This window comes from Chrysochloris asiatica, unplaced genomic scaffold (assembly GCF_000296735.1).
Source record: "Chrysochloris asiatica unplaced genomic scaffold, ChrAsi1.0 scaffold00083, whole genome shotgun sequence".
Taxonomy (NCBI): Eukaryota; Metazoa; Chordata; class Mammalia; order Afrosoricida; family Chrysochloridae; genus Chrysochloris; species Chrysochloris asiatica.
Window position 1 is genome coordinate 8,991,065 of NW_006408601.1, and position 14,629 is coordinate 9,005,693.

A 14,629-nucleotide genomic window follows, 5' to 3' on the forward strand; every position below is an offset into this window, starting at 1 on the left:
ATTCCGGACTAGAGAGCAATAGATTTCTTGCTTCTGCCACAAATTTCCCCCAGCTGTGAGCCTTCCAACCTTTTAATATTCCTTTATATGTGGTTCAGAGTTCTGGGACCAGCCCCTGAGCCTGCTTGGTCGGGTATTCTTTGTTATTGTTGGCAGAGCTTCTTTACTGCAATTCCACCCAATCCACCATCTTGTTTGTTCCTCCTGAAAGCACCTTTGTAACAAATGACTGACCAACCACATACTTGTCTTGGTAGTTAAAAATCTCGGGAAGTGGAGGTACCTTGTGTTGGAATGCCAATTTTACAGCTGCTGCTGCTGATTCGAGTTCTTTAATGATGCTTTTCTTTGAATCTGCTTCAGATAGCACAACAAAAAAATGATCATTTTTCACACAACAGCTAGATGACTTGAAGGTCTCTCTCTTAAATGTGTGCCCAAGTCACCACATTTAGGACAACTCAGCTGGTTTCCACCTTTTGCAGAATTCTGAGTCTGATTTCTTACTGCTGTCATCATTTACTGATTTCCAATTTCCATCTCCAGAGCCATCTGTACTTATCTCATAGTTTGAGACACAGTATGCTGGTGTTTCTGTAAAGGTTCTGAAAGGAATTCCTCATGGAATCTTAGTTTCAAAGATCCCTAACCTTCCTACACCTGGTATATGCATGTAACCACTAAAATACCACTCTCTGCAGAGAGGGAGCCAACAGTAGACACGTTTGAAGAGAGAAGTGATGAATTGGAAGTTGGAGGTAGCTTCCCAAAAGACATTAAGGAATAATGGAAATGTAACAGGTTAAAGATTTATGAAGGACAGAGTGATAAAATGTAATCTAATCAGAAAAGTGAATGGGCAAAGGAAATATATTGAAAATTATGGTTGAGAGTTTTTGAAAAATGATGACTAACAACCCACAGATTCAAGAAACCAAATAACTACAAGAAAGATAGACACAAAATCCCTACCTAGACACATTCTTGTGAAATTAGAGACTATTAAAGAGGAAGAAAAAATTATAAAAATTGTCAGCGACAGAAGACAAATTACCTACAAAAAAAGGAGAAGGTGGCAGGGTAATTGATCAACAGCAGCAATGGAAGTCAGAAGACAATAGAATGGTGTCTTTACATTCAAGAGATTAAATGTCAGTCTAAAATATCTACCCAACAAAAATATCTTTCAAGAGTGAGGGTCAAAGAAAGATGTTTCTGACCAAGATAAAATAGTTACAGTAAGACTTTAACTAAAGGAAATGCAAAAGTATGTATTTCAGACTGTAGAAGTGTGATCTCAGCTACAAGGTCTAAAATGTAAGAAAAATGAAGGGCACAGAAAATGGTGAAAATGAGGGTAAATCTAAACAAATAATTGTATAAAACTGTAATTGTGGGATGAAAAAAAATTACATGATAGCATTTAAATCTGAGAATGAGTTTGGTGGTACTCAATAAAGTGGTGGTATTCATGTCCCTCACATAATTAGGAAAGCAGATAAAGGTGATGATTAACCTTGACTTTGATAAGTGACATATGCATGCTGTAATTTGTTTTTTCCAAAACAGATCACCAGTCCTTTCTTGTGAGGAACCTCTAGTGAACCCACACTAATAACCGTTTGGGGTTTAGCAGTCAAGTACATTTACAATTTGCCTACCAGGGACTCCATAGTCTGGGGCATTGTTGTTGTCAGGTGCCATCGAGTCAGAACCAACTTATAGCGACCCCATGCACAGCAGAATAAAACAATGTCCGATCCTGGGCCAACTTCACTACCGCCGCCACACTTGATGCCATCAATGATGTCACCTGGCTGATCAATCTCATTGGGGGTCTTCCTCTTTTTCTCTGACCCTCCATCTTACCCAGCACGACATCCTTCTCCAGTGATTGTTCCCTCCTGACAATATGTCCAAAGTATGAGAGCCGGAGCTTAGCCATCCTGGCCTCCAAGGAGCAGTCTGGCTGCTCTTCTTCCAAAACAGATCTATTGGTTCTTTTGGCAATCCATGGCACTTTTAGTATTCTTCTCCAACACCACAACTCAAAGACATCAATTCTTCTATGATCTTCCTTATTCACTGTCCAGCTTTCGCATCCATATGAGGTTATTGAAAATATCATGGCTTGGGTCAGGTGCACCTTAGTCCTCAAGCTGACATCTCTGCTCTTCAACACTTTAAAAAGTTCCTGTGCAGCAGATTTAAGATACTAAATATTTGTGGAAGGAAAGGAGGAATATGAAATTAGAATCTCTTCTTAGGAAGCTTATAGTCAAGCTAGGGGTATAAGTAGACGACAACAAAAAGTACTCTATTTTAAGGACTATTTGAAGACAAGGAAGAAGGAAAAGACCAAAATGGATTTCAGAAGAGACTTTGAAACTTGCTCTTTAATGTATCATGGACTACTAGGAGAACAAATAAATCTGTTTTGGAAGAAGTACAGTCAGTTTATTTCCTTAGAAGCCAGGGTGGCAAGACTTTGCCTCTCGTCTCTCATACTTCAGACATATTATCAGGAGGGACCGGTTCCTAGAGAAGGACATCATGCTTGGTAAAGTGGGAGGTCAGTGAAAAAAAAGGAAGACCCCCAATAAAATGGATTTGCACAGTGGCAGCAGCAGTGGGCTCAAGCTTAACAATGATTTGGAGGATGCCGCAGGACTGGGGGTGTTTATTCTGTTGTGCATAAAGTCACTATGAGTCAGAACCAACTTAATGGCACCTAACAACAACAATATTTGAAAATTATAGACAACAATGCTAGAAAAGCTCAATGAAGTAAGAGAGTAATATTTACAAATGATATGATTAGAGAATGCCTCATATAGAAATTAGGATTTTAATAAATACTTGGTTAGTAATATAATGTTGAACCCTGGTGTGGCCCAGTAGGATAAACAATGAACTGGTAACCACAACATTGACAGTTCAAACTCTCCTGCTGCTCTTGGAAACCTTATACAGGGTCAGTATGAATTGGAACAGACTTGGTAGTACATAACAACAATAAAAATAGCGGTTTAGTAACAGTTGCCATGGAGTTGGTTCTGACTTATAGCGACCCTATATAGGGTTTCTCAGGCTATAAATTTTTGCAGGAGCAGAAAGCCTCATCCTTCTCCCATGGAGAAATATCTGTGGGTCATAGTCCAGTGTTTATTGTACACGATTGTTGTTTGTTAAGTGCCAGTGAGTTGGTTCTGAATCTTAGCAGCCCTGTTCAGGTTTTCTAAGGAGCAACTGGTGAGTTTGAACTGCTAATCTTGTGGTTCTAAATGACCTTGTGAGACACCATAAGCCATTGTGCAGGGTGATAGTGTTAAAAAGCAAAGATGTTGTTTTGAAGACTAAGATTTGCCAGAGTAACTTTATGCTATTTTTCAATTACTTCATATGCTTGTGAAATAAATAAGAAAGACTTTACATTTTTTAATTGTGGTGTTGACAAAGAATATTAAACATACCATAGACTGTCAGAAGCATTAACAAATAAGTCTTGAAAGATGTACAGAGTGCTCCCTAGAAGTAAGCATAGAAGACTTCATCTCACATACCTTGGGCATGTTATCAGGAGGAATCAGCCCTTGGAGAAGAGCATCATGCTTGGCAAAGTAGAGAGTCAACAAAAAAGAATGAGGGCCCTTAACAAGTGGCTACAGTGGCTACAACAACGAGTTTGACACAGTGAGATTGACACAGTGGCTACAACGAGTCCAAACACAGCGATGACTGTGAGGATGGCTCAGGACCAAACAGTGGTTAGTTCTCTTGTACATGTGATCTCTTTGAGTTGAAACTGACTTAGTGGCACCTAACAACAACAACAACAATTCAATAAAAGCAATGATAATTGCTAATAGTTATTGAATATGTAATATGTACTAGGCATTCACCTTTTTAAAAAAAATCTTTTTATTGTGAATTGGGTGGAAGTTCACAGGGCAAAGCATTAGTTTTCCATTCAATGGTTCACACATATTTTGTTTCATGTCACTGATTGCAGTTCCATCAATGTAACATCCCTTATCCCACTTCCTCCCTGGATTTCCTGTTTCCATTCCTCCTCCTTTCCTGTCCCTTCTGAACTCTGTCCTTGGGTAAACATTGTCCTTTTAATCTCAGATGATTGATTATTATAAGGTGTGTGTATCTCACTATTGTTATTGTAGTATTCCCCTTATAGATCATCTATTGTATGGATGAAAGTTGAACCACAGACTTGAACAGTGACTAAGGATGGTAGTCTGGGGGTTTTCACCAGTCTAGCCCACCAGTAAGCCTGGTCTTTTTTTTTTTCATGATTTTGAGTTTTGTTTCATATTTTCTCTACTCTTTCCAGACCTTCTAATGGTGTGGTAGCCAGGCATCATCTAGTTCTTCTAGTTTCACGGTCATGGAGACTCATGTTCATGTGATCCATTAGTTCCTAGGTATAGTTGTTTCCAATTTTCACCACTCGGCTTTCCTCTGAACACAGAGAGATCAATAATTACACTTCAGATGGCCACTCAGAAGCTTTTAAGACCCAAGTTATTACTCACCAAATATAGAATGTAGAACATTGTCTTTGTGGACCATGTTATAGACATTATTCTTTAGGCATGTTAACCCACTGAATAATCTTCCTAACAGCTACATAAAAGGAAAAAAAAATTAATTTATTCTTGTAGTTGGGGAACTGAGAATCAGCGGGCAGGCAGAGAACATGTTCAGGGTCATATAACTTGTAAGTGGTAGAATGAAGATACAGGCAGTTGGGTCCAAAAGCCTTTTCTTCATTATGGTTTGCTATCACTTTGCGAACTGAGTTATATTTAGAAAGGAAAAACTGGTAAGGAGATAGTAGCCTTTACAAAATCAAGGAAAGTCAGATTATGAAGACTTGATATTTTAATTTGATATATGCTTTCACTGAGTTTGATAAAATAATATTTCAAATAATCTGTGTGAATCATGGAGAGATGACTTTGGAGAAGTTGCAAGGTTGTTTTCCCATTTACCCTTAAAAATTCAGAGAGAAGGAGAGGAAAAAAGCAGAGAGGGAGACTTTGGTTAGATACGGTTTTATGGAAGATAAAAGTTGAGCAAGGTTTTTGAGAAAGAAATGAGTAGACTGCATATGAAGAGAGTAGTAAATTTACAAGTCTAGAACTTTTACTTGATATGAGGGATAATGTTTTAGATTATGAGATAACTCTTAGATTAATGTGTAACATTTCTGCCTAGGAAAAACTACCTTGGTAAGCTTTGCTTTATTAAAGTCTTCACTAGAGTAGGAAAAATATAAATTATCTGAATTTTTTATTGGAATGATATGAAAATGACCATAAGTGGAGATGCAATATTTTCTTGAATATTTTATTGTGCTTCAAGTGAAACTTTGCATAGCAAATTAGTTTCTAATTAGTAATTCATACATAGATTGTTCTGTGACATGTGTCAGGATTCTCCCCATTTCCTCCCTGGGTTTTCCTGTTTCCATTCATCTGGGTTTCCTGTTCCTCTTTACCTTAACAACTTTTATTCTGGGCAAATGTTGTCTTTTTGTTCTTGCTCTAAGGAGCACATTCTTCATGGGTGTTATTGTATTTGGTTGAGAGGTGGCTTTTCAGAATGTCTTTAGTTCCAAGTTAGAAGGTTGTCTTACGGCAATAGTTGTAGGAGTTCCTCCAGTAGCTTTCAGACCAGTAAATCTGGTCCTTTCTTCTTTTTTTCTAATTTGTTTTACATATTTTCCCCATTCTAACTGGGACCTTCCTGGTCAGTGTGGACGGTAGTTGTACCCAGGTACCATCTGGTTCTTCTGGGTTATTAGTTCTCTGCACTAATGCCTGCCTTGATTCTTTGTTTTTCCTCATTTTCCTTTGCTCCTGGAGAGAAGAGATCAATAGTTGCTTCTTAGATGACTGCTCGCAAGCTTTTAAGACTCCCTAATGCTCCTCACCAGTTGCTATTCACATTATCTGTGTGATTGTGTTTTGCCAGTTGACCTAGATATAATATTTTCCCCAAGATTATGGTTCTTAGCCTTTAAGTTCAGTAGTTCAGTCCCAATGTCCAAGTAGTTTCTATAACTGTAACCACTACGCTACCAGAGCAGCCTGATATATAACCACTATACTACCAGCGTAGTGGTTACACATCAGGCTGCAAACTGCAAGGTCAGCAGTTTGAAACTACCAGCTGCTCCATAGGAGAAAGATGAGGCTTTCTGCTCCCGTAAAGATTTACAGCCTTGGAAACCCTGTACAGAGTCGCTATGAGTTGAAACGACTCCACGGCACATAACCACCACCACCATACTACCAGAGCTCCTTATATATATGAGTATACATGCAAAATTTACAAATACATATGTAGAAATATCCACAGCCATACCTATGTATGTTTACAGGTGTTTCCTTATTTGATGTCTCACAAATGTATGTACTACTCACAAGTGATTGTTATTACTGCTGTTGCAGGATTGCATGTTATTATTACACTTAACTTTTGTTGTCCTTTATTCTTATATACTTCTCATTGTCTTTCTTTGCCTTAGATTCAGTGTGCTAACTTCTTTCACTTTGTTTATTGACTTCTCTCCACCATAATTAGCACTTGTCTACTATCTAGGAGTCCTGGTGTAGCGCTGTGGGTTAATGCACTGGTCTGCAAAGTTGGTTTGAACTGCAAGTTCGGTGTTTCAAGCTCACAAGTTGCTCCTCAGAAAATCCTATATGGGGTCGTTGTGGGTCAGAACTGACTCGAAGGCACTTAACAACTACAACAACTATCTAGTTAGTGATTCTCCCTCCTTCTCTCTCCCATCCCTGGTAACCCTCAAAGAATGCTTCTTTGTTTATAAACTTATTCTTTACTTTTTATAATAGTGCTCATATAATATTTGCCCTTTTGTGGTTGACTTATTTCACTCAGCATAATATCCTCCAGATTCATCTGTGTTACGAGATGTTTCATGGATTATCATTTTATTTGTTGTTGCAGAGTATTCCATTGCATGTATGTACCACTGTTTGTTTATCCATTCATTCACTGATGTACATTAGGTTGTTTCCATCTTTTTGCTACTGTGAATAATACTGTGATGAACATGGTTGTACATATTATCTATTCTTGTCACGGCTCTTTCTCTAGAATGATATATACCTAAGAGTGAGATTGCTGGATTGCATGACATTTCTATTTTTAACCTTTTAAGGAAGTGCCATACTATTTTTGATCGTTGTACCATTTTGCTGTCCCACTAGCATTGTATAAGAATTCCAATCTCCCCATAGCCTTGCCAGCATTTGTTATTCCATGTTGTTGTTATTGTTGTCATGCCATCGTGACTCGGGGTAAGATGGTATGTCATTGTAATTTTGATTTGCATTTCTCTAAAGGTTAGGAGCATGGAAGTGTAGCGAATTATGAGCTAACTGCAAAGTCAGTAGTTCCAATCTACCAGTTGTTCTGTGGGAGAAAGAGGAGGTTTTCTGCTCTCATAAAGATTTACAGCCTTGTAAACCCTATATAGGGCCACTATGAGTTGGAAGTGACTTGGTAGCAAACAGCAACTACGCCCAAATGTTAATGATCACAAGGCTCTTTTCATGTATTTAGCAGCCACCTGAATGTCTTTGATGAAATGTCTGTTCATGTCCTTTGCTGATTTTTAAATTGGGATTGATGGTATTTTTTGTTGTTGAGGTGTTGAAGTTTTCTTTAAGTTTTAGAGGTTAGGTTCTTATTAGATAAATCATTGCCAAAAATTGTTTTCCCAGTTTGTAGGTTTTCTTTTTCTCTTTTGGTGGTCATCTAATATTCATAGTATTTAGTTTTCAGGAGGCCCAGTTGTATAGTTTATATTCTTCTGTTTCTGTGTTTATAGATGTTTGATAGACTACTTAAGCCATAAATTAGGGCTCCTAGATTTGTCCCTCTGTTTTCTTCCATGAACTTTATTGTTTTAGGTTATACATTTAGGCCTTTGATCCATATTGAGTAAGATTTTGTGTATGGTGTGAGATACGAATCCTTTTTCAGTTATATAGTTTTGTCAGCACCATTTATTAAAGAAACGGTCTCTTCCACATTTAATGGACTTCGCACCGTTTTTGAAGAGCATCTTGCCATAGGTAGAGGGATTTACTTCTAGCTTTGCAGTCTGTTCCATTGGTCTGTGTGTTTGCTATTGTACCAGTACCAGGCTGCTTTAACTACTGTGGCTATATATTAAGTTCTGAGATCGGGAAATGTGAGGTCTTCCACTTTGTTCTTCTTTTCCAGTAATGTTTTACTTATACAGGGCCTCTCTCCTGTTCATATAAAGCTTGTGATTAATTTTTCTATCTTATTAGAGCATGTTGTTGGAATTTTAATTGTAGTTGATTGCATTTAATCTATGGCTTGCTTTCGACAGAATTAATATTTTCACAATGTTAAGTCTTCCTATCCATGAGCATGGTATGTTTTTCCATTTATGTAGATTCTTTTGGTTTCTTACAGTAGTGTTTTGTATTTTTCCTTATATAAATCTTTTATGTCCCTAGTTAGATTTATTCTTAATTATATGAGTCGTAATCGACTCCAAGGCACATAACAACAACAACAACATTTTAATTTGAGGGGATTATTGCGCTAGACTGCAAAGTTGGTTTGAACTACAAGGTTGGTGGTTCAAGCTCACCAGTCACTCCTTGGAAACCCTCTACAGGGTCGCTATGGGTCAGAACCAACTCAAAGCCACTTAACAACAACAACAAAAACTTGTGATGGTATTATTTTTCTGATTTCCTTTCTGGAGTTATCTTAGTATAGAGAAATAGTCTATAGAGTTAGGATAGAGAAATCTGATTTTTGTTTGTTGATTTGAACTCTGCCACTTTGCTGAATCCTTCGGTTAGTTCCAGTGTCTTTTCTGCCATGCCAATACAACCTTGGTGTGGTGCTGTGGTTTAATGTGCCAGACTGAAAAGCCATTTGAACTGCTAGGTCGGTGGTTCAAGCTCACCAGTCGCTCCTCAGAACCCCTATACAGGGTCACTATGGGTTGGAATCAACTCAATGGCACTAAACAACAACAACAACAATACAATCTTATCTTAAAAATTAAGTAGATTGAAACTTGAGTTCAATGCTGAGTAAACTTAGTCACAAAAGGACAAATATTACATAAGACCATTATTGTAAAAGCTTAAGAAAAGATACCCATTCTAAAACGGAAAAAAAAATCTTTGTTAATTACCGGTAGGGGTAGGGAGATGGAGGGAGGGGACGGTGGAGCACAGGGTAGGGGCTAGACACATCATAATCCATAGTTCAGGTCTTGGGGAGGGCAGTACACAAGAAGGGGGAGGGAGATGGAAGAACAAGGTAGATAAGGGAACACTGAGGCAGTTTTGCATGGGCTAAATGGAACAGAGGTAAATAGTGATGTATACTCAATCTTGATACAACAGGGCTCTGTGATACAAGGATTGAGGCATAGTCTGAAGAGGGGAAATAATGTTAAGATGCTTGACTGTCTTATGAATATTGGTTTCCCTTGCCTACTATTGTAAACCAGACACTTGAGTGGCATAGAAAGGAATAATGGGAAACATGATTACAGAAAGCTTGTAAGCCCGTCTTCTGCCTATAACTGATTGGAATACTTAAAAGGGGTTCTAGAACTTGCCCAGTGAAATAGGCTTCTTATGGCGCCTTTGTAGTGTATAGGACCTTACGTGGAATACTGAGCCCCATCCAGAACCTTCTGGGGTGGAACATTCCCACCTGGAAGGACGAGTAGACCAGCCTGGAACAGCTAGAGCAATAGAAGATACATCTTCAAAGAAAGATACACAGAAAAAATCCAAAACAAAAATGGCAGTCTGATTGGCTACTACAAGAAAAAGCAAGTTGTTCGCCAGGGAACCATTGAGGCAAGCAATCAAGTCCCTTCAGGACAAACCCTCCTCCAAGACTGAAACTCAAAGGGAACAAATGATCAGGCATGTAAGCTTGCTGGTGACCATGTTGGTCTACTGGTGAGTGGAAGAGGGGAAGAGGCAGCAATGAAGAAATGCACTGAGTTCAACCATGTTCCATAGACTCCCATTGACCTGGAGATGAGAGATACAAGAGAAAGGGCTGGTTTGTCTGAAGTATGGTGAGACCTGGGGAATCCTGAACCCATGGACAAAAACATAGCCATGGAGGGCTAGAACTGAGAGTGAAGCATCCAGCTGATATGAAATGTGGGGAGACTCACAATAATGCCCAAACTTGTAGATAGTACCCATTTGACCTAGGCTTGATGATCAGAACTCTACTAGAGGAAGATTAAAAAAAAAACAAAAACTATTTTTGATAAAGGAAACAAATGTAAATTGCTACAATTTGATGAACTTGCCCTATACTTATGGATATATTAGCTCAAAATACCAACTGAGAGGGAAGGATACTTCACATCAAGTATCAATCCTATCTCCTCTGTATATAGGGTAGATAGGGACGAGCAACTTAGACATTGACTATTTAAAATTGTTGGACTATAAATGCACTAAGTTACTGGTGTACAAGTTTTCAAGAGGGAGTTTAGTTTGAGTGTATGGGAGAAGGTAGAGTCCCCACTGGATAGTTTTAATCTTGTTTAGATGGGTCTGGTAAAAAAAAATAATAATAATAATAAGTAGATTTCCTTTTCTAAAAGTGTATTAAAAGTTTTAAAAATAGAGATGGCAATTTTAGCTAATTTTGACAGTCCTTTGAAAAATAATTTTCAAAAGATGATTATGGATTAGTGTGCATTTTCATATTGACATTAGATTCAATAGGTAAAATAATTATTACTGGTTATTACATATAATAAGTAGTTTATTTTCCTGTCTGGATCAAGAACTTGTTTGTAATACCAAATCCAGTCCCTTTTGGTAACTGGAAGTAAATATACTCTTAGAATCCTTAAACAGACATACAAATTTTCAGAGTTCTAAGCCTTGATTCGTGTGATATTTCTAAACAGCCAGACAGCTAACTTGCATTGCTTCTGGTTTTAATAACAAATGTGGCTAAAGGTTATTAGTGAAAAAAATTTGAAGATATTTGTGTGAAAATTGGCAAGTGACAATGATAAATTTTCTTCAGGTTGCATATAACAGAATACTACTACCAGGAAAAGGAGCTCTGTTGGTGGTGTGGCTTATGCATTGGGCTGCTAACCACAAGGTCAGCAGTTCAAATCCACCAGTCACTCTGTGGGAGAAAGATAAGGCTTTCTGCTCCTGTAAATATTTACAGCCTTGGAAACCTTATGACTCAGGGTTTCTGACTTAACAGCACCACCACTACATGGAAAGTCTGTTGCTTCACACACACACACGTACAAAGGTAAATGTGTACTTGATTACCATAAACATAGACTTTTAAAGAGATAAGGCATAGTGATTATAGTAATCTTGATCCAAATTTTACCTTTTGTTTCCTTTTTAGATTACAGGGTATCTGCTAACTCCAAATTAGTTATTGTCACGGCAGGTGCCCGGCAGCAGGAGGGAGAGAGTCGCCTTGCCTTAGTCCAGCGTAATGTGAATATTATGAAAGCAATCATTCCTCCAATAGTCCATAATAGCCCTGACTGTAAGATACTTATTGTTTCAAATCCAGGTGAGTCTTTTTAATTCTCTTTTACTGTGTAAGGATGCTCTTTGCATACCCCACTTAAAAAAAAAAAAACACCCAACAACTTTATTGAAATATCACTTATAGACAATAAATGGCACCCATTTAAATTATACAGTCCACTGGGTTTTGGCAGACACAGTCATCAATTAAAACATGATCCTGAGTACTCATGAGAATTTCCTGTACCCCAGTCCATCTCTTACTGCACCTCTGGCCCCATTTTATGGAATTTTATATGAATGGAATTATACTAAATGTATTCTTTTTTTGGTTTCTTTGGGTTTCATCCATGTAGTTGGGTGCATCAGTAATTTGTTCCCTCTTATAGAAGAAGAATAATTACTTTTTATACATTTTAAATACTCTTTTAGTTTATCTAGTCAACCCAGTGATGGATACTTAGGTTATTTACAGTTTTTGACTATTATATCAGTCAAATTGTAAATAATGTATAATATTCAAATTATGTCAAATTATAAATAATATAAATATGGCTGCTGTGAACATTTGTGAACGTGTGTCTGTATGTCTTCATTTCTGTTGGGCAAATACTACTTGGAAGTAAAATAAGTGGGTCATGTAGTAGTTACATATTAATTTTACTAGAAACTGCCAGTTTCCCAAAATGCTTGTACCATTTTATACTGAGTGTTCTAGGTGTTCCATATCCTGCCAACACTTAGTATTATCAGTCTTTATTATTTTAGCCATTCCAATCTAATTGTGGTTTTAATTTGCATTTCCTTAATGATCAGATGTTGAGCATGTTTTCATGTGCTTTTTGGCTATGGCGCTGTGGGTTAATGCACCAGACTGCAAAGCCATTTAAACTGCAAGGTTGGAAGTTCAAGCTCACCAGCTGCTCCTCGGAAACCCTATACAGGGTCGCTGTGGGTCGGAACCAACTTGATGGCACTTAACAACAACAACAATATTAAGCTGTAGAAAAATCACCAAAGAGTAGTCGTAAAAAACTTAACCTGACATCGTGAAAGATGATATGGTATGCATTCAAGAAACTGAATCAAAACAGGGTAGACAACAAAAGGAAATCACCAAGACATATTATAATTAAACTTTTCATAACCAAAGACAAAGAAAGAATCTGAGAGCAGTTGAGGAAAATGCAAAGTTACCTGCAAAGGAGAACTAATAACACTAAACTCTAATTTCTCAGCAGAAACCAATCAGGCAAGAAGGCAATGGGATGACATATAAAACTCTAAAAGAAAAAAAATTGCTAACCAAAAATCATATACTCAGCAAAGTTGTCTGTGAAATAGGATGGTGAAATTAGTACATTTCCAGATAAGCAGAAATTTAAAGTATTTGTAAAAACCAGACAAACATTAAAAAAAAAAAATACTAAAGGGTGTTTCTTTGGCCAGAGAAACAGAAATAGCAGGCAGCAACCTGAGATTAACATACATGATAATATTACCTAGAACTCATCACAGATAGAAATATTTCTAAGTAAAACAGACCTACAAAACTGCAAATAGGGAACCAGAGAAGCCAGTTTGTAATAGCAACAACAAAAACATAAAATATAAAGACAGGAAATAATGTAGTTATACAACTTCCAAATGAAGAGGAAATGAAATCGATTTCAAGCATAAAATAATGTTATTGTGTGTGACGTTGAGTCGGTTCCGACTCATAGTGATTCTGTATAATGCTTTCAAGGAGCGGCTGATGAGTTTGAACCACCAACCTTGCAATTCAAACTGGCCTTGAGGTCGAGTGCTTATGCTACAGCACCACAGCAGGACTCCAAAATAACATTAAATAAATAAAAAAATAAACCTAACTATAACCCTAGAACTTGGCTAAGTGTTACTCCAAGTCCTAGGTGGTGGTTGTTGTTATGTGCCATCGAGTCGTTTTCGACCCATAGAGACCCTGTATAGGGTTTCCGAGGGTGTAAATCTTTACGGGAGTAGAAAGCCTCATCTTTCTCCCGCGGTGCAGCTGGTAGTTTCGAACCGCTGACCTTAAGGTTGGCAGCCCGATTCATAACCACTACGCTACCAGAGCTCCTTTTTTAGGCCCTAACAATAACCCTAGTCCTAACCATAACTTTAACATTAAGGGAAGTCCTAGACCTAGTCTAGACTAGCCATATTCCTAATCCTAACTCTTTATTCCTACTACCCCACTGTCCAATAATCCCCTCCAAAAAAAAAAAAAAAAAAAAAAAATACAACGACAATGCTATATTAACTAAACATAGATAAATTCACTTTCTAATTTGTCTGGGATCTTTACCCCTTTGCAATCACAAAAAAACAGTCACTATAACATTCTGAACTGACCTCTCAGCCTTGAATTTAACTGGCCCCACAAATCCCCTCCAAAAAAAAAAAAAAAATTAATGGAAAGATCAGCTCTTTTGAGTTAACTGATCTTGGAGCAATTCTTTTGGTACCAATCAAGCTGGAAGCATGCTGAGGCTAAGATGTTTCCTTAAAATTGAAAAATACTGAACCTTGTCAGATACTAATTGCAGTACCTATCTCATCAATGATAATTCCAGTCTTGTTCCACTCGATTTTGAACTTCAGCCACAGTTTCTTCATTCATTGAGATTGACTGTCTTTCCTCTCAGCTCATCTTTGAGATCTTCCTGACCTTACTTAAAATGCTTGACACTTAAAAACTATTGTTTATCGAGGGAGGGCATAATTCCCATAATCTTATTACAAAGCTTCAGTGATTTGGGAAGATGTCCACTTGAGTTTGTTAAAAACTTGATCTCAAAATTGTTTGCTTCCATGGCACAAAAAGTACCCTTATTTGTGTGTGTGAAGACACTTTAATGGGACTGAAGAAAATGAAAATAAATCTATGAGAGCCAAAATATGATCTTGAGTTTATCCCTCCTGAATTTAGAGATCATCTGAAGAACAGATTTGATGAATTAAACACTAAAGACCAAAGACCAGAAGAGTTGTGGGATGACATCAAGAAT

General features: G+C 37.5%; 1 protein-coding gene across 1 annotated transcript in view; it reads left to right on the forward strand.

Annotated features, from left to right (window-relative positions):
- Positions 1-14,629, forward strand: part of LDHC (lactate dehydrogenase C) — a 70,784-nt gene that overhangs the window by 22,839 nt on the left and 33,316 nt on the right. Inside the window, exon 4 of the mRNA XM_006865805.1 lies at positions 11,467-11,640. Coding sequence (XP_006865867.1) covers positions 11,467-11,640 — 174 coding nt within the window. The remainder of the gene's footprint in view (positions 1-11,466; positions 11,641-14,629) is intronic.